The 18,285-nt window shown below is 42.4% G+C and overlaps 1 protein-coding gene across 1 annotated transcript; it reads left to right on the forward strand.

The window, feature by feature from the left end:
- Window positions 1–1,698, forward strand: LOC138906078 (uncharacterized). Its single transcript, XM_070194600.1, has 2 exons — window positions 1–826; window positions 1,148–1,698. The coding sequence occupies exons 1-2, from the start codon at window positions 1–3 to the stop codon at window positions 1,696–1,698; spliced, it is 1,377 nt and encodes a 458-aa protein (XP_070050701.1).
- The last annotated feature ends 16,587 nt before the right edge of the window (window positions 1,699–18,285 follow it).

Below are 18,285 nucleotides of genomic sequence, written 5' to 3' on the forward strand. Positions count from 1 at the left end.
ATGGGCCGTAAGCTGCGGTTCATAGACACTATGACTCAGGTTGGTTTATTTCCAGCAGACTCAGCCACATCTCAGGTGGGAGGGGGAGCACAGACCCCTACTGCCCAGGCCCCGGGGAATGCATCTGCAGTATATCGGACTCCGGGTACACTGTCCGTAGGTGGTGCCCAACTAGTTGCAGTGGTTGCACCTGAGCCTAGATCAGTCGCGGACGGTGATCCGCATAAGCTATTGGACAGATGGACTAGGCTACACCCTCTTATCTTCAGGGGTGAGAGGCATGAGGATCCCGAGGACTTCATTGACCGTTGCAGGGACAGACTGCACAACATGAGGATATTGGAGTCTAATGGGGTGGATTTCACTACTTTCCAGCTGGAGGGCAGGGCCCGCAGATGGTGGCAGTCTTATCTACTTGGTAGACTAGCGGGTTCTCCTCCCATGACTTGGGACCAGTTTTCACAGCTTTTCTTAGACAGGTATATTCCACCCTCTCAAAAGGAAGAGTTGCAAGGTCAGTTCGAGCAGCTCAAGCAGGGTCAGATGCCAGTGACCGATTATGATGCGAGATTCTCTGAGTTGTCTCGCGATGCACTTATGATACTTCCTACCAATGTAGAGAGAGTGCGGAGATTTGTTGTAGGGTTGCACTTCGGTATTAGGGCTAGTATGGCCCGGGAGGTGGAGATGCGTACTAATTATCAGCTAGTAGTGGAGATTGCTCGGAGGATTGAGGGCTACCGCCTGAGGGGTAGAGAGCAGATGCAGCAGGACAAGAGTACCCATTTCTATGGAGTGTTTAGAGGTGCCCCGGCTAGGGGCAGAGGTTAGTTTGGGAGGGGTCAGTCTAGAAGGTCGACATATCCAGCACCACCACCTCATCGGGGTGCTCCAGTGCGACCCTATTTTTGTGCTATGCTAGAGAGTTCTTATAGCCCACCAGCTCATCAGGGTTCTTCTAGTGCCTATTTCAGTGCCATGCCAGAGAGTTCATACCGCCCACCATCCATCCAGGGTTCTTCTAGTGGGTATTCAGGCCATCAGGGTCAGACTTCGTAGAAATAGTCTATGGTACCAAGAGGTTGTTACGAGTGTGGAAATCCGGGTCACATGAAGAGAACCTATCCCAGACTTTGGGGCAATGCAGTACAGCAGGGTCATCAGCCCATAATTGTAGCACCAGCCATCCAACCGCCCAGAGGTGGGGGACAGACGGGTAGGGGCCGTCCTAGAGGTGGGGGCCAGGAAGAGGGAGGTCAGCCAGTTATTGTTCAGCCAGGTGGAGGCCAGCCAGCCGGTGCTCCAACTAGATTCTATGATTTTCCTGCCATACCAGATGCGGTGGCCTCATATGCCGTGATCACCGGTATTATTTCTATTTGCGATAGGGATGCTTTGATATTATTTGATCCAGGGTCTACTTATTCATATGTATCATCTCTGTTTGCTCATTTCTTGGATATTCCTCGTGACTCCTCAGGTACTCTTGTTTATGTGTCCACTCCTGTGGGCGACTCTGTGGTTGTGGATAGGATCTATCGGTCCTATGTGGTCACATTCCGTGGTTACGAGACTAGAGCGGACCTTCTGTTACTTGATGTGACCGCCTTTGAGGTCATCTTGGGCATGGACTGGTTATCCCTATATCACGCCATCCTTGATTGTCATGCCAATATTGTTACCTTAGCAATACCATAATTGCCTAGATTGGAGTGGAAGGGTTCGTCTGTCAGTACATCTAGTCGGGTTATCTCTTTTCTGAAGGCTTAACATATGGTCAAGAAGGGTTGTTTGGCTTATCTAGCCTATGTTCGAGACACCACCGCAGAGTCTCTGACGATTGATTCAGTGACAGCAGTCTGGGAGTTCGCCGGTGTGTTTCCTTCTGACCTTCCATGCATGCCACCAGATCGTGATATTGATTTCTGTATTGACTTGGCTCCGGGTACCCAGCCTATATCTATTCCACCGTACCGTATCGTCCCGAAAGAGTTGAAGAAGCTGAAAGAGCAGCTCGAATAGTTATTAGCAAAAGGGTTTGTCAGACCAAGTGTATCACCTTAGGTGTACCAGTGTTATTGGTGAAGAAGAAAGATGGAACTATGCGGATGTGCATTGATTACTGCCAGTTGAACAAAGTTACAATCAAGAACAAGTACCCGTTGCCACGTATCGATGATTTGTTTAACCAGTTGCAGGATGCTAGGGTGTTCTCTAAGACCGACTTGAGGTCATGGTATCATAAGTTGAAGATTCGGGACTCAGATGTTCCGAAGACTGCTTTCCATACTAGATATGGTCATTATGCATTTCTAGTGATGTCCTTCGGCTTGAACAATGCCCCAACATCATTTATGGATTTGATGAACAGGGTGTTTAGGCCTTATATTAATTCATTCATCATTGTCTTCATTGATGACATCTTGATCTACTCACGTAGCCTATGGGAGCACGAGCAACATTTGAGAGTAATGCTCCAGACTTTGCGGGAACAGAAGCTGTATGCTAAGTTCTCCAAGTGTGGGTTTTGGTTAGATTCTGTGTCATTCTTGGGGCATGTCATATCCAGCGAGGATATTAAGATGGATCCCAAGAAGATTGAGGCAGTTTAGAGTTGGCCTCGTCCTACTTCGGCGACTAAGATCAGGAGTATCTTGGGGCTAGCAGGCTATTATCGCCGATTTGTGGAGGGCTTCTCGTCCATTGCAACACATTTGACTAGATTGACCCATAAGGGTGCCCCGTTCCGTTGGACCGATGATTATAAGGCGAGCTTTCAGAAGCTCAAGACAGCTTTGACTACAGCACCAATTCTAGTGTTGACTGCCGGTTCGGGGGTGTATACGGTGTATTGCGGCGCCTCACGCGTTGGCCTAGGTTGTGTATTGATGTAGGAGGGGTGAGTTATTGCATATGCTTCACGTCAGCTGAAGCCCCATGAGAAGAATTATCCTGTGCACGATTTGGAGTTGGCCGCGATTGTTCATGCTCTTAAGATATGGAGCCATTATCTGTATGGGGTGCCTTGTGAGGTTTACACTGATCAAGAAAAGGGATCTCAATTTAAGGCAGCGCAGCTGGCTTGAGTTATTGAAGGACTATGACATAACTATTCTTTATCATCCAGGCAAGGCGAATGTAGTCGCGGATGCCTTGAGCAGGAAGGCAGAGAGCATGGGTAGCTTGGCATTCATTTTAGCAGAGGAGAGGCCACTAGCTTTGGACATACAGTACTTGGCCAACAGACTTGTGAGGCTGGATGTTTCAGAGCCCAGCCGAGTTCTTGCATGTGTTGTTGCCCAGTCTTCACTATTGAAGCAGATCAAGGCTCAACAGTTTGATGATCCGCACTTGGCAGTTCTCAGGGAGACGGTACTATAGGGTGCTTCCAAGGAGGTTTCTATTGGCGAGGATGGTGTCCTGTGACTCCAGGGTCGTCTATGTGTTCCTAATGTCGATGGCTTGAGGGGGAGGATCATAGAAGAGGCACACAGTTCTCGATATTCCATTCATCCAGGTGCTACGAAGATGCATCCGGACCTGAGATAACATTATTGGTGGCGGCAGATGAAGAAAGACATAGTTGAGTATGTAGCTAGGTGCCTAAATTGCCAGTAGGTTAAGTATGAGCACCAGAGGCCAGGTGGCTTACTCCAGCAGATGACTATACCGGAGTGGAAATGGGAGCGCATTACTATGGACTTCGTAGTTGTGTTGCCACAGACCTTGCGAAAGTTCGATGCAGTTTGGGTCATTGTTGACAGGTTGACCAAGTCAGCACACTTCGTTCCAGTTGCAACTACTTATACTTCAGAGAGGTTGGCCCAAATTTATATTCAGGAGATAGTTCGGTTGCACGGTGTGCCTGTTTCCATCATATCAGACAGAGGCCCTCAGTTCACTTCGCATTTTTGGAGAGCCGTACAGAGTGAGTTGGGGACCCGTGTAGAGCTCAGCACTGTGTTTCATCCACAGACCGACGGACAGTCAGAGCAGACAGTCCATATCTTGGAGGATATACTTAGAGCATGTGTGATTGACTTTGGGGGACGGTGGGATCAATTGTTGCCTTTGGCCGAGTTTGCTTACCACAACAGTTATCAGTCCAGCATCAAGATGGCTCCATTTGAGGCTTTATATGGTTAACGATGTCGTTCTCCTATCGCGTGGTTTGAGCCCGGAGAGGCTAAGTTATATGGTACTGATTTGGTGAAGGATGCCTTGGAAAAAGTAAAGTTGATTTAGGAGCAACTTCGCACAGAACAGTCCAGACAGAAGAGTTACACGGATCAGAAGGCACGTGATGTGTCATTTATGGTAGGCGAGAAGGTTATCATGAGAGTCTCACCGATGAAGGGTATTATGAGATTCGGGAAGAAGGGCAAGCTGAGCCCCAGGTTTATAGGCCCATTCGAGGTGTTGAAGCGAGTTGGGGAGGTTACTTATGAGCTTGCTTTACCTCCCAGCCTATTAGGGGTTCATCCAGTTTTTCACGTGTCTATGCTCCGGAGGTATCACACTGACTTGTCACATGTGTTAGACTTTAGCACTATTCAGCTAGATGAGAACTTGGGTTATGAGGAGGAGCCAGTTGCCATTGTTGCTAGACATGATCGCCAGTTGAGATCCAAGAGGATTTCCGCGGTAAAGGTCCAGTGGAGCGGCAAACCAGTCGAGGAGGTGACCTGGGACTCCGAGGAGGACATGTGGAGCAGATATCCACACTTATTCAGCACTAAAGGTATGATTCTAAACCCCGTTCGAGGACGAACGTTTGTTTAAGAGGTGGAGAATGTAACAACCCGACAAGTCATTTTGCTTTCTAGAACCTTGTTCCCCTAAATAAGACTTCCCGTACATGCTTTTACTGCTTTATGACTTGCGGGGATGGTTAGTTCGGGATTTGGAAGGGTTCGGGTTTAAATCGGAACACTTGGTTCCTTAAGGTTGGCTTAAAAGTCCAAGTTTGACTTCGGTCAACATTATTGAGTAAACGACCTCGGAATTGGAATTTGGCGGTTCCAATAGGTTCGTATGGTAATTTCGGACTTGGGCGTATGTTCGTATCGGGTTTTGGATGACTCGGGAGTGTTTTGGCGCCTAATAGTGAAAGTTGGTTCTTGAAGGTTTTAAAAGTTCTTTAAATTTGATTTGGGGTGGGTTTTGGTTATATCCAGTTCCAAATGGAATTCCGAGACCAGGAATAGTTCTATAATATCATTTAAGACTTGCACGTAAAATTTGGTGTCATTCCGAGTAGTTTAAGTATGTTTCGGTGCATTGGAAGTAAATTGAAGAACTTGAAGTTGTTAAGTTTGATTCAATTGGTTTTGGGGTGCAATTCCTAGTTTTAATGTTATTTTGGGCATTCCGAGAGTTCAAGCGAGTCCGTTTCATGATTCCAAATTGTTTGGTATGTTCAGGCGGGGCCCCGGGGGCCCCGAGTGTCAATCGGACGAGGCTCATACCAAGATGAGAATTTGGAGCAACAGTTGATACACCAGATTTGTCAAAACCGCACCTGCGCTTGGTCAGCCACAGGTGAGAGCTCGCAGGTGCAAGCCATGCCTCGCAGAAGCGGCCAAAGGAGGGCAGCTTAAGTTCCGCAAATGTGGCCCATCCTTCACAGAAGCGGGACTGCAGAAGCGGGTACCCGTCCGCAGAAGCAATCCCAGCCGGCCCAGTGAGGGCGCAGGTGCGGCCCTATGACCGCAGGTGCGGAAACCGTTGGAGGCAGTGAGCCTCATTTATTACGGGTTAGGACCATATTTATCCCATTTTCTTCCACCCTTGGGCGATTTGAGAGCTTCTAAGGAGGGGATTTCGACCTAGCTTTGTGAAGTAAGTAATTTCTTTTAAATATGAGTTTAGTACACATATTCTGGGTAGATTTCCACATGAAAATTGGTAGAAATCATGGGTCGAGATGAAAAACCTAGGGTTTAATAAAAATAAGAATTTTACCACAAAAATGATTATGAAACTTAGTGAAAATCATACATTATGTTCCTAAGGTTATGGGTAACAACTTTCTTCAAAGATTTTCGGAATCCGAGCGTATGGGCCCGTGGGTGAATTTTAGGAATTCTTACAATTTTGGTTGGGTAATCACTTTAATAGTGGAGATATGAACTTTCGATCATAGATTGATCGATTTATATAATGTTTGGCTAGTTCCGAGTCGTTTGGCATCAAATTTGGAGGTTTGAGCGCATTCTTGAATTGGGAAGTATGCTTTGAGACGAGGTAAGTCTCTTTTCTAACCTTGTAAGAGGGAACTTACCCCATAGGTGAACTTAATTAATATGAGTTGTTATTTGTGGGGGTATGTACGCACGAAGTGACGAGAGTCCATACGTAGCTACTATTCCTGTTTATGTCCGTGTAGTTTTAGGTTTACACCATACTTGTGGATACCGTTATTTGATTATATTTGTTAATTGTACCAAATGGAACTGAGTTGAGAATTTTTAAGGATTTGAAAGCATCAAGTCTAATTGTCTTTATTTTGAAAAGAATCAAGAAAGGGTTATGATTTATTGATAAATTTATATTTGACCACGTCGCATGTATGATCCGCGAGTGGGGCAATAGATGCATCTATGGTTCGCGCCGTTCGACCCTCGGCAGTGCACAGTTTACATTTATGTTGGATCGGGCCGAACGTCCTCAATGGTATTCGTGTGTGATAATAGAACTGGAAGTTCCTTTCATAATCATTATAAATTCATTGTTTGTGTGATCATATGTTTTAAAGGAAGGAAGTGATTCAAGCTCTTAAATATTTCTAAAGACTTGTTCAGTTATTTCTTTTTCTGAGTCTTATTGTTGTATATCATGCTTAATTAGAATTTCATATTATCATGTTATTGGCCCTAGTAAGTGTCGGAGTCGACCCCTCGTCACTACTTCTTTGAGGTTAGACTAGATACGTACTGGGTACATATTATTTATGTAATCACACTACACTTATGTACTTAATTGTATAGGATCTGAGGCAGGTGCATCTGGTTACCAGTCTGGTGCGCAGATTTGATCCCCATCTCGAGACTTCACGGTGAGTTGTCTTTTGAGTCGTTCTGCAGCAGCTGGAGTCTCCCTTATGTTTTATTTTTCTGTCTATTTCCTTTCAAATAGTAGGCTAGTGTTCTTTTGTATATTCTACTAGATTGCCCACATACTTGTGACACCAAGTCTTGGCACACACACTAGTAGACTTATGATTTTTGTTTTATTTACATGATTACGATTTGTACTTATTTTCTTCCGTTTAATTATGTCACATTCACAAATTTCTAAATCTCTTTAAAAAATGAGGAAATGTTATCCACTCAGTATTTTATTTAAACGGGAAACCATTAGTTTGATCAGTGTTGGCTTGTCTAACAATGGTGTTGGGCGCCATCACGACTTAAGATGGAATTGGGTAGTGACACTATAAGCATAATCTTTATAATAATTATTATATTAATTAATTACTTTTAATAAATTAAAGCATATATTTTATTCACACATATATATAATTAATCGCTCATAATAAAAAAATAAAGGTATATATATGAGACATTTATTTTATTCGAATTTCACATTTCGTCTTATATATTCATTCATTTTTTTAACTAATTACAAATCACATAGATTAATAAATATCGGTTGAGACGTTTTACCTTTTGTATTCATCTATCTAAGTTAATTTTCTATGTTATAATTAAGTATATGAGTCATTTCTCACACACACACACACACACATACATTATATTGTAATTGATGATCAATCACATACATTACTACGTACGAAAACTTGATCAATTGATGAATTGGTAAGCCAATATTATTCTAATTTAAATATGTTTAATCGATTGTTATATTAACTCGTTTACTTAATGTGTAATGACCCGACCAATGTTTTGAGCTCTAGCGCGTCATTTAGCGGTTTGAGGCCTTGAGTAGTTTCACTTCAGGTATTATGACTTGTACGTATGATCGGAAATGAATTTTGGGAAGTTCGGAGTTGATTTGGAAAGAAAATTCTCATTTCAAAAATTTTAAGTTGGAAGAGTTGACTAAAGTTTGACTTTTGAGTAAACGACCTCGGAATCGGGATTTGGAAGTTCCAATAGGTTCGTATGATAATTTTGGACTTGGGCGTATATCCGGATCGGGTTTTGGGTGACTCAGGAGCATTTCAGTGCTTATTATGGAAATTGGAAAGTTAGCATATTGGAAGAATTTCATAAATTTAAGTTGAAGTGTATCTTGATGTTATCGATGTCCGTTTGGGATCCTGAGCCTGGGAATAGCTCCGTATGGTGATTCTAGTCTTAGGGGCGCATCTGGATGTGGATTATAGGGTCTGTAGGTAATTTCGGCGTCAACTGGCGAAAGTTGGAGATTGGATGATTTTTGGGAAGTTTGACCGGGAGTGGATTTTTTGATATCGGGATTGGATTCCGATTCTGGAAATGGGAGAAGGTCAGTAATGTCCAATATGACTTGTGTGCAAAACATGGGCTCAATCGAATGTGATTTGATAGGTTTCGGCATCGGCTGTAGATATTAAAAACTTCAAAGTTTATTAGGCTTGAATCTATGGGTGATTCGTGTTTTTGATGTTGTTTGGGGTGATTTGAGGGTTCGACTAAGTTCGTATTCTGTAATAGGACGTGTTGGTTTGTGTGGTTGAGGTCCCGAAGGCCTCGGGTGGATTTTGGGTGGTTAACGGATCAAGTTTTAAACTTAAAGAAAATGTTGAAGCTGCTGTCATCTGGTGTAACCGCACCTGCAAAGTTTTGGCCGCAGGTGCGGGGCCGTAGAAGCGGCCCAGGGTCGCAAAAGCGGAGCAGGTCAGCCAAGGGAAGGACAGCAGGTGCGGACTTTCGGCCGCATCTGCTCAAGCGCAGAATTGAAACGTTGGGCATAGAAGTGGAACAAAGCGCAAGAGCGGAAGCGGGCTCGCACCTGCAATGTCGCAGAAGAGGGGAATATTTCCGCAGGTGTGAGGTATAGTGTTTTGGTGATTTTACGCAAAAGTGGTGGCGTGGTGGCAGAAGAGATGCCGCAGGTGCGGCTACTTTCCCGCAGGTACGAAAATATCACTGGGTAGAATCGTTTGAAGAGCTGGATTTGGCTCTTCTTCTCTCATTTTTCATTTGGTTGGGCAATTTTTGGAGAGTATCAAGGAGGGATTTTCATCATCTATGTCAAGGTAAGTAGTTCCCGCATATTGTGAGTTAAATACAAGATTTACATGTGGATTTAGACATGAAAATTTGTAGAAATTTGGGATTTTGTAGGAAAACCTAGAAATTGGTATTTTTGGATTTTGACCACGAAATTGGACATGGAATTGGGAATAAATCATATATTTGGGTTCGTAGTATTATGGGTAATGATTATCTTAAGAAATTTTCGGAATCCTGGCATGTGGGCCCAAGGGTGAGTTTATCAATTTTCCGAGCGGAGTTGGAAATTGTTATAAATTGATTTATTATGAGTATTAGAGTATATGTTCATAAAATTTCACATTTATTTACTAGTTTTGAAGCGCCGGGCTCCAGTTTGAGTTGTTAGAAAATCTTTGGAGCCGGTTATGGAATTTCAGAGCGAGCTAAGTCTCTTTTCTAACCTTGTAAGAGGGAGTTAACCCCATAGGTGAATTGATTGAATATGTGCTTCTATTTGTAGGGGTTGCGTACGCCCAAGGTGACGAGATTCCGTACGTACCTACTACTTATCCGTATGTCCGGGTAGTCTAGGACCCAAATCATGTTATACTTGCGATGTTTGCACCCTACTTGTTAACTTAATCGCTTAAATCATATTGGAACTTGATAAAGGAATTGTAAAAGGTTAAATTTCATTTATTTGAGTTTTGGATGGGTTACTTGACCGTTAATGAGAATTGGTGTTTCTTTGAATATTAGCCTCTTAAAAATCTTGAATCAGTTGTTTATAAAGTATTTTCTCTTGTCATGGAGCGGGCCAAATGCCTCGGTAGCAGATAGATTCATCTATGGTTCGTGTCGTTCGACCGTCGGCAGTACACAATTTATATATTTGTATGTTGGATCGGGCCGTACGACCTCGGCATAATTCGTGCGTGTTAATTCTTGGAGTCTAATTATAATTGAAATTGCTTCATTAGCTTGAGAGATCGATTTGTTAAATGATGGAAATTTATTTGGGATATACTACCAGTGAAAGAATTGTTTATTTATTTATTGTTATTGAGTTTTCAGCTGTATTTACATAATCCATGCTTAATTGTAAAGTTCAAAATTTTATTGTTAGCCCATAGTAAGTGTCGAAGTCGACCCCTCGTCACTACTTCTTCGAGGTTAGACTAGATACTTACCGGGTACACGTATTTTACATACTCATACTACACTTGCTGCACATTTTGTGCAGGTACATATATGTCTAGTGGTCTTGTGGGCGCAGAGGCACGACTATAGCAGGGATTTAGGTGAGCTGCATCCCATGTTACGGGTCCACAACACACAGAGTCTCCATCAGAGTTATTTACATTCTCCTGTCTAATTTGTAATCCAGACAGATGTTGTATTTTATCATATTTCCTAGTTGATCCCCATGCACTTGTGACACCGGGTTTTGGGGGTTCCTACTGGTTATTTGTTATTGTAGTTCACGTAGTTATTATCTTTTTACCATATAAATTCCATTTTATACTATTTAATTATTGGAGATTATGATCTTGAATGTAATAAAGTGAGTAAATAAATTGATAAATTAACGTTGGCTTGCCTGACGGCAGCGTTAGGCGCCATCACGACCTATATTGGATTTTGGGCCGTGACAATTTGGTATCAGAGCATTAGGTTCACTTGGGTCTCACGAGTCATGAGCAAGTCTAATAGAGTCTTGTGGATCGATACAGAGATGTCTGTACTTATCTTCGAGAGGCTACAGGGCTATTAGGAGAACTTTCCTTCTTTATTTCCTCATCGTGCAGTTTGATTTCATCGAGGCTTGTGCCTTTATTTCCTTCTTACTCAGTCTTATGCGACGCGAAATGCTTGTTATCAGTTGGGCGTCGAGGAGTGTAGTGGTACCGCAGACGTGGTGCAGGATGATTTTTCCCTGCGTATTCGGGCAGGCTATTATCGTCGCCTTGAGGAAGGATGTTCTTTTGTTCCAGCTCAGTATCCATATTTTTTATGGTTTCGACACTGTACACGGATTTCTATGATATCTATGCATTGTTGTCGCACAGTGTTGGTATGATGGTAAAGTGCTCGGTTATGTGTCGAGGCAGTGAATGACTCGAAAGGGGGATTAATCATTGCATGATTTAGAGGTTCAACATTTCATTCCAACGGAGGAAAGGCAATCGGACTATAAGTGACGAGGCTTAGTATTTTCGAGCGTGGTGGAATTCTCATTTGTGATGTGGTGTCGTCGCCCTTGTTCGAACGCATTACAGTTTGCCGGTGTTATGGTCTTCTTGGATTTTGCCATCGGGATAGGGTGTTGTAAAATGATGCATGAGGGGCGGCTGCCAGAGATAGCCATGTGCATCGGTTCAGAATTGAATTAGTATTTCTAATGTTGATGGCTCGAGAAATATGATCTTCGAAGAGGCTTAGAGTCGGTAGCATTTTATTGGTGCAGGTGCTACAGAGATGCATTTTGATTTTAAGCAACATTTGGGCAGCGAAGTATAAGGGAAGACATGGTAGGAAGTGTTTAGCGGAGGTTGAAGTACTAGCTGGTCAAGTATGAGAAGCAAAGGTTGAGGAGTTTCCTAAAAGAGATGGTTTAACCGAAGTAAAAGTAGCATATTAGCATATGGATTCTGTGGTAGGATAGCCGCATGCCTTGAGAAAGTGTAGAATGGTTTGGGAATCATGATGGGAGGTGATTTGGCCTACGAATTTTAGTTGGAGTGATGGGTACTGTACGAAGAAAGATTGGATACGACATAAAGGAGTTTGCTTGATATGAAGGGGAATGCAACATGACTTCAGATTGGAATGTGTTGTCGTACTTTTAGTCGATGTCAATTTGGGGAGTGAACAGACCTGTATAGCTGGTGAATGAGCACGGGCTCATAAGGGTTTATTGATTTCATAGTAATTGTACCCAGTGCAGCGTCGTTGGAAGCTGTCGGCATGGGATTTCCACATGTGGGTTATCTCTTGTGAGCAGGTTAGCGGTTGCGTGGTGTTGATGAAGCTTCTACAAAGAATTTTTCTGGCTATTCGGTAGGACGTTGAATATGTGATTGTGGCTAGTGATTCAGAATGTTCATGAAATGTTTAACAGAAAGATTTCGAGAAATTTGGCGGGTTAGTGGTGCGGGATCACGGTAGTTGGGAAGGAGGAATCATGGTGGGTTCCAGAGTTATGAAGATGTAGCTTCAAGCTAAGTGGGGGATCCGCACCATCTATGGTTGGATCACGTGGTTGTCTACTTGTGCGGTCTCTTGTCATCGGTGTATTGGTGGGTTATTATGACTAAGGAAAGAAAAACATCAGGGGTAATTCGAGCAAAGGATTTGAGGAATGTGTGCTATACTTGGCCTTATCGATTCATGTTCAGGTTTTGGGAAGACTTAGAGTTTCTGCTTCTGGTGCGTGTAATATACAAAGAAAAGAATTCAGTCGGGTGCTTCTTTGATAGGGTGTTCACGTGCTAGCAGCGCATTACAGTTTGGCTTATATTTGGGGCCAAGTCAGAGTGGGTGACTCTCAACAATGGTCCTAGTGGGTTCAAGAATTTAAGTGTAGTGCCTAAGAACTTGGGATGTTCTATGATATCATTGGGTATGCAGTGCGGTATTAGAAGAAAGGAGGAAATAGTTTTGGATTCACAGAAGGTCTTACAGAATGGGTGAACCAGTTAGAGACACTATTGTGCGCATAAGGAGAATATGAGATAACTCATGAGTAATAAGACGATGTGGTCTCGTGATATGGGTCACTCGGGACGAGTGCAGATTTGGTTCGTTACGTTTGAATGGAGCTATTATTATTTCTAAGGCATGTTGAGGATAAATTGGAAGAAGTTGGGTCGTTTAGTAATGGTTGAATCAGTATGATCGTGGCAGCGATCAGTTTCTTTAGCCTGAAGTTATACATGTAGTTTGTGATTGTACACTTGGGCTTGAGCGCCACCACAACTTGGTTTATTTAGGAGGTATTTGATTCGAATTGATTTATTGTGTAAATGGATTCCGAAAGAGTTATGGCGGTTTAGATCACGACTTGAGGTTTGTATTTTTGTGGTTTGAGAATTCGGTTGTGTGATGCGTTGTTTCTTCTTAAATGAGCTAAGTGAAAAGTTTTCTAGCCAAGGGAGTATTTATTTTACTAGTAGTTCAGGAGTTATGATAAAATCTGGTAATCTCGTATATCGGCATGATAGGTGTAGTGAGCGGCATGGGGACTGGTAGTTGAAGGTCAAGGTTGCGGTTTGGTGTTGATAGAATGTCACTGGCTCGGATAAGCAGGGGTGGAATTCAAATGTTTAGAGTAAGCTGGCATTTTCTTTAGTGTCACCTGAGAATGGTGTTCTGTGGAAGAGGCTTTGTGTATTGACTTACGGATCTTTGATTCGTTTTGTAGACTTTGAACGGTTGGTGGTATGGGTGTGCGGACCTTGATACCTGAGCGGAAAGTCGTGGGAGAGTATGCCACGGGAGATTTCTATAAGTGTGACATGTTAGTCACTTGATTGTTATAGATTGAAACCAAGTATGGAGGTTATACTAATATCGCAAATGCGAGAGTTGATGCCTGCGAGGCGTTCTATTCCTTGGGTTATGGACCGTGTGAGTTTGTTCCGAATTTGACGGTTGTCCTTATGTGTCATGAATAGGTCATTGTGGGTCCTTGAAAGGTTATTTTCCTAGCATGGAATGATTAGAATCAACTTGAGGTCCATTGATAGGTCTAAATATGGATGTGTGCTTTACACTAGGCCGGGTGGGTTCATTCAGCATTGCATTTCTTATAGGGGAGTCTTCGGACATTGGATGTTATTTTCGTCGTCAGCTATTTCATGTAATACTCTATTGTGCCATGTGGGTTATGATACAGCTTGATTATTCACATATGTGTTAAGGTTCCACGTAGCTGTGGTGTTATGAGAGCAGGGTGGTTCTCGAGATGCAGATCATATATCGCACCTTGGTTATACTTGAGTTTTATAGCGTATGGCGCTACCCGTCTCCCCATGATTTGTATTATGCACCTGGCGTGCTTGTGGTTGATATTCGGGCATTTCGTGAGTATAAGCGTTACGACTTGATGTGTGTTTTCTTCTTGATTGTTATGTGCGGATCGGGTGGCACGCCGCCACGGGTGTATTGTTGGGATCGGGTGGCACGTCGCCACGGGTACGTTGTATGGATCGGGTTGCACACTGCAACGGTGTTACATTAGATCGGGTTGCACGCCGTAACAGTGAGATGTTAAGCACGATTCTTTATATTCATTGTGGGTGTCCTGTTTCTTACCTCTAAGAAAGGATCATAGTATTTGATGGTCTTTTTTATTCATTACACAGGCTGGATAGTTCTTTTCCAGAGTTCGTTCTTCCTTATGTGTCAAATTCCAGTCGCAGCTTGTGGGCGCATTGATGGCGTCACGTGAAATCATAGATAGTATTTGCTGTGGCTTATTGCCGAAGTAGCTTGTACTGGGTGAGATGATATCATTGGACCTGGGATCAGTGCGATCGGATTTATATAAGGCATATTAAAGGGCAAATATCGTTATTTAGTTCAAAATGAGGTAATGGTTCTTGTCAGGAGGAGAGGCTCAAGGATTTGTTGATCTGGCAGGTGGTTATGAATTTCTACCCATCTCTTCCGTCGTGGCAGTATTGCAAGAGTTGGAACAGAACTTATATGCGTCATGAGATATGTTGTGAGCATCAGATTCGTGGAACTTTGGCTATTGTTGTCAGAGGATGTTATTATGGCCATGTGAATTATGCGGTTCCGGGTGTGAATTCAGTAAGGGTATACAATCATGTTTTGATACAGTAAGAGTATACAATCATGTTTTGAGCAGGCCTGGTAGAGGATTTCAGATGTTGGAATTTGGCTCGAAGGCTTATTTAACTAAATATAGGGAGGATCTTCAGACTGGCTCAAGCTATTGTGCTCAACCAGGTTGTGGTTGCAAGGGTAGTTGCACGATGTGTTGGACAGTTATTTCAGGAAGCTCCGGAGCAGTTCTTAGCACGTTCGAGGACGAATGTATGTTTAAGTGGGGGAGAATGTAACGACTCAACCGGTCGTTTTGAGACCTAGTGTGTCATTCGGTGGTTTGAGGCCTTGGGTAACTTCACTTCAGATATTATGACTTGTACGTATGGTCGTAATTGAATTTCGGGAAGTTCAGAGTTGATTTGGAAAGAAAATTCTCATTTCGGAAACTTTAAGTTGGAAGAGTTAACTAAGGTTTGACTTTTGAGTAAACGACCTCGGAATCGGGATTTGGAAGTTCCAATAGGTTCGTATGATGATTTCGGACTTGGGCGTATGTCCGGATCGGATTTTGGGTGACCCGGGAGCATTTCAGTGCTTATTATGGAAAGATAGTATATTGGAAGAATTTCATAATTTTGGGTTGAAGTGTATCTTGATGTTATCGATGTGAGTTTGGGATCCCGAGCCTGAGAATAGCTCGGTATGGTGATTCTAGTCTTAGGGGCGCGTCTAGATGTGAATTTGGGGGCCTGTAGGTCATTTCGGCGTCAATTGGTGAAAGTTGGAGATTGGATAATTTTTGAGAAGTTTGACCGGGAGTGGACTTTTTGATATCGGGGTCGGATTTTAATTCTAGAAATGGGAGTAGGTCCGTAATATCAAATGTGACTTGTGTGCAAAATTTGGGGTCAATCGGATGTGATTTAATAGGTTTTGGCGTCGTATGTAGAAATTAGAAATTTCAAAGTTCATTAGGCTTGAATCTATAGGCGATTTGTATTTTTGATGTTGTTTGAGGTGATTTGAGGGTTTGACTAAGTTCGTATTCTGTTATATGACATGCTGGTATGTTTGGTTGAGGTCACGGAGGCCTCGGGTGGATTTTGGGTGGTTAACAGATCAAGTTTTGAACTTAAAGAAAATGTTGAAGCTGCTGTCATCTAGTGTAACCGCACTTGCGAAGTTTTGGCCGCAGAAGAGGAGCAGGTCGGCCAGGGGAAGGACCGCAGGTGTGGAGTTTGGGCCGCATCTGCACAAGCACAGAAGTGAAGCGTTGGGCGCAGAAGCGGAAGAAGGCGCAAGAGCAGAAGGGGGCTCGCACCTGCGATGTCACAGAAACGGGGAATGTTTTCGCAGGTGCTAGGCATAGTGTTTGGGTGTTTTTCCGCAGAAGTGGTGGCGTGGTCACATAAGCGACGCCGCAGGTGCAGCTACTGTCCTGTAGGTGCGAAAATATCGTTGGGCAGAATCGTTTTAAGAGCGGGATTTGGCTCTTCTTCTCTCAGTTTTCATTTGGTTGGGCAATTTTTGGAGAGCTTCAAGGAGGGATTTTCATCGTCTATGTCAATGTAAGTGATTCCCGTGTATTGTGAGTTAAATACAAGATTTACATGTGGATTTAGACATGAAAATTTGTAGAAATTTGGGATTTTGTAGGAAAACCTAGAAATTGATATTTTTGGATTTTGACCACGAAAATGGACATGGAATTGGGAATAAATCATATATTTGGGTTCGTAGTGTTATGGGTAATGATTATCTTAAGAAATTTTCGGAATCCGGGCATGTGGGCCTGAGGGTGAGTTTATCAATTTTCCGAGCGGAGTTGGAAATTGTTATAAATTGATTTATTATGAGTATTAGAGTATATGTTAATGGAATTTCACATTTATTTACTAGTTTTGGAGCGACGGGTGCCGGTTTGAGTTGTTATAAAAGCTTTGGAGCCAGTTATGGAACTTCAGAGTGAGCTAAGTCTCTTTTCTAACTTTGTAAGAGGGAATTAACCTCATAGGTGTATTGATCGAATATGTGCTTCTATTTGTGGGGGCTGCGTACGCTCGAGGTGACGAGAGTCCGTACGTACCTACTAATTATGCATATGTCCGAGTAGTCTAGGACCCAAATCATGTTATACTTGCGATGTTTGACCACAAGTCTTGCCTTGTACTTGTCAATAGTACCATCATCTTTCATTTTCCTCTTAAAAATCCATTTAGAACCCAATGGTTTATTGCCTGGAGGAAGATCAACCAATTTCCATGTATGGTTATTCAGTATGGATTCTATTTCACTATTGACTGCCTCTTTCAAAAATAATGATTCGGAAGAAGTCATACATTCTTTAAATGTTCGAGGCTCATTTCCCAATAAGAAAGTCACAAAATCTAGTCCAAACGAAGTAAACGTTCTTTGATGTTTACTACGTCTTGGATCCTCTTGATTATGCGTACTTTCTTTTGTTTCCTCTCGAAGTCGTTTAGATCATTCACCAATCGACTCACATTCCTTTTTATATGGATATATACTTTCGAAAAACTCAGCACTATCTGATTATATAACCGTATTATTATGAATGTCAAAATTATCTTATTTATGAACTAGAAATCGATATGCTTTACTATATGTTGCATATCCTATGAAAATGCAATCAATAGTTTTCGGTCCTATATTTACCCTTTTGGGTTTTGGAACTTGCTCTTTTGCTAAACACCCCCATACTTTAAAATAATTCAAGTTGGGCTTCCTTCCTTTCCATTTTTCATATGGAATGGGCTGCGTTTTTCTATGGGGTACTCGGTTTAATATCCGGTCAGCCGTAAGAACGGCTTCCCCCCCACAAGTTCTGTGGCATACCAGAACTTATCACCAAAGCGTTCATCATTTCTTTTAATGATCGATTCTTTTTTTCCGCAATCTCATTGGATTGGGCGTGTAAGGGGACGTTGTTTGATGAATAATTCCATATTCTAAACATATTTCTTCAAAAGGAGATTCGTATTCACCACCCCTATCACTTCTTATCATTTTAATTTTCTTATTAAGTTGCGTTTCAACTTCATTTTTGTATTGTTTGAATGTATCTATTGCTTCATCTTTACTATTAAATAAGTAATATCGAGTACTGTCGTCAATAAAAGTAATGAAATACTTCTTTCCATCACGAGATGGTATTGACTTCATGTCGCAAATATCTGTGTGAATTAAGTCTAAAGGATTTGAATTCCTTTCGATTGACTTATAAGGATGTTTAACATACTTAGATTCCACACATATTTGACATTTTAAATTGTCGGATTCAAACTTAGGTATTTCCTTAAAATTA

The sequence above is a fragment of the Nicotiana tomentosiformis genome, chromosome 2 (genome assembly GCF_000390325.3).
Source record: "Nicotiana tomentosiformis chromosome 2, ASM39032v3, whole genome shotgun sequence".
NCBI classification, from domain to species: Eukaryota; Viridiplantae; Streptophyta; class Magnoliopsida; order Solanales; family Solanaceae; genus Nicotiana; species Nicotiana tomentosiformis.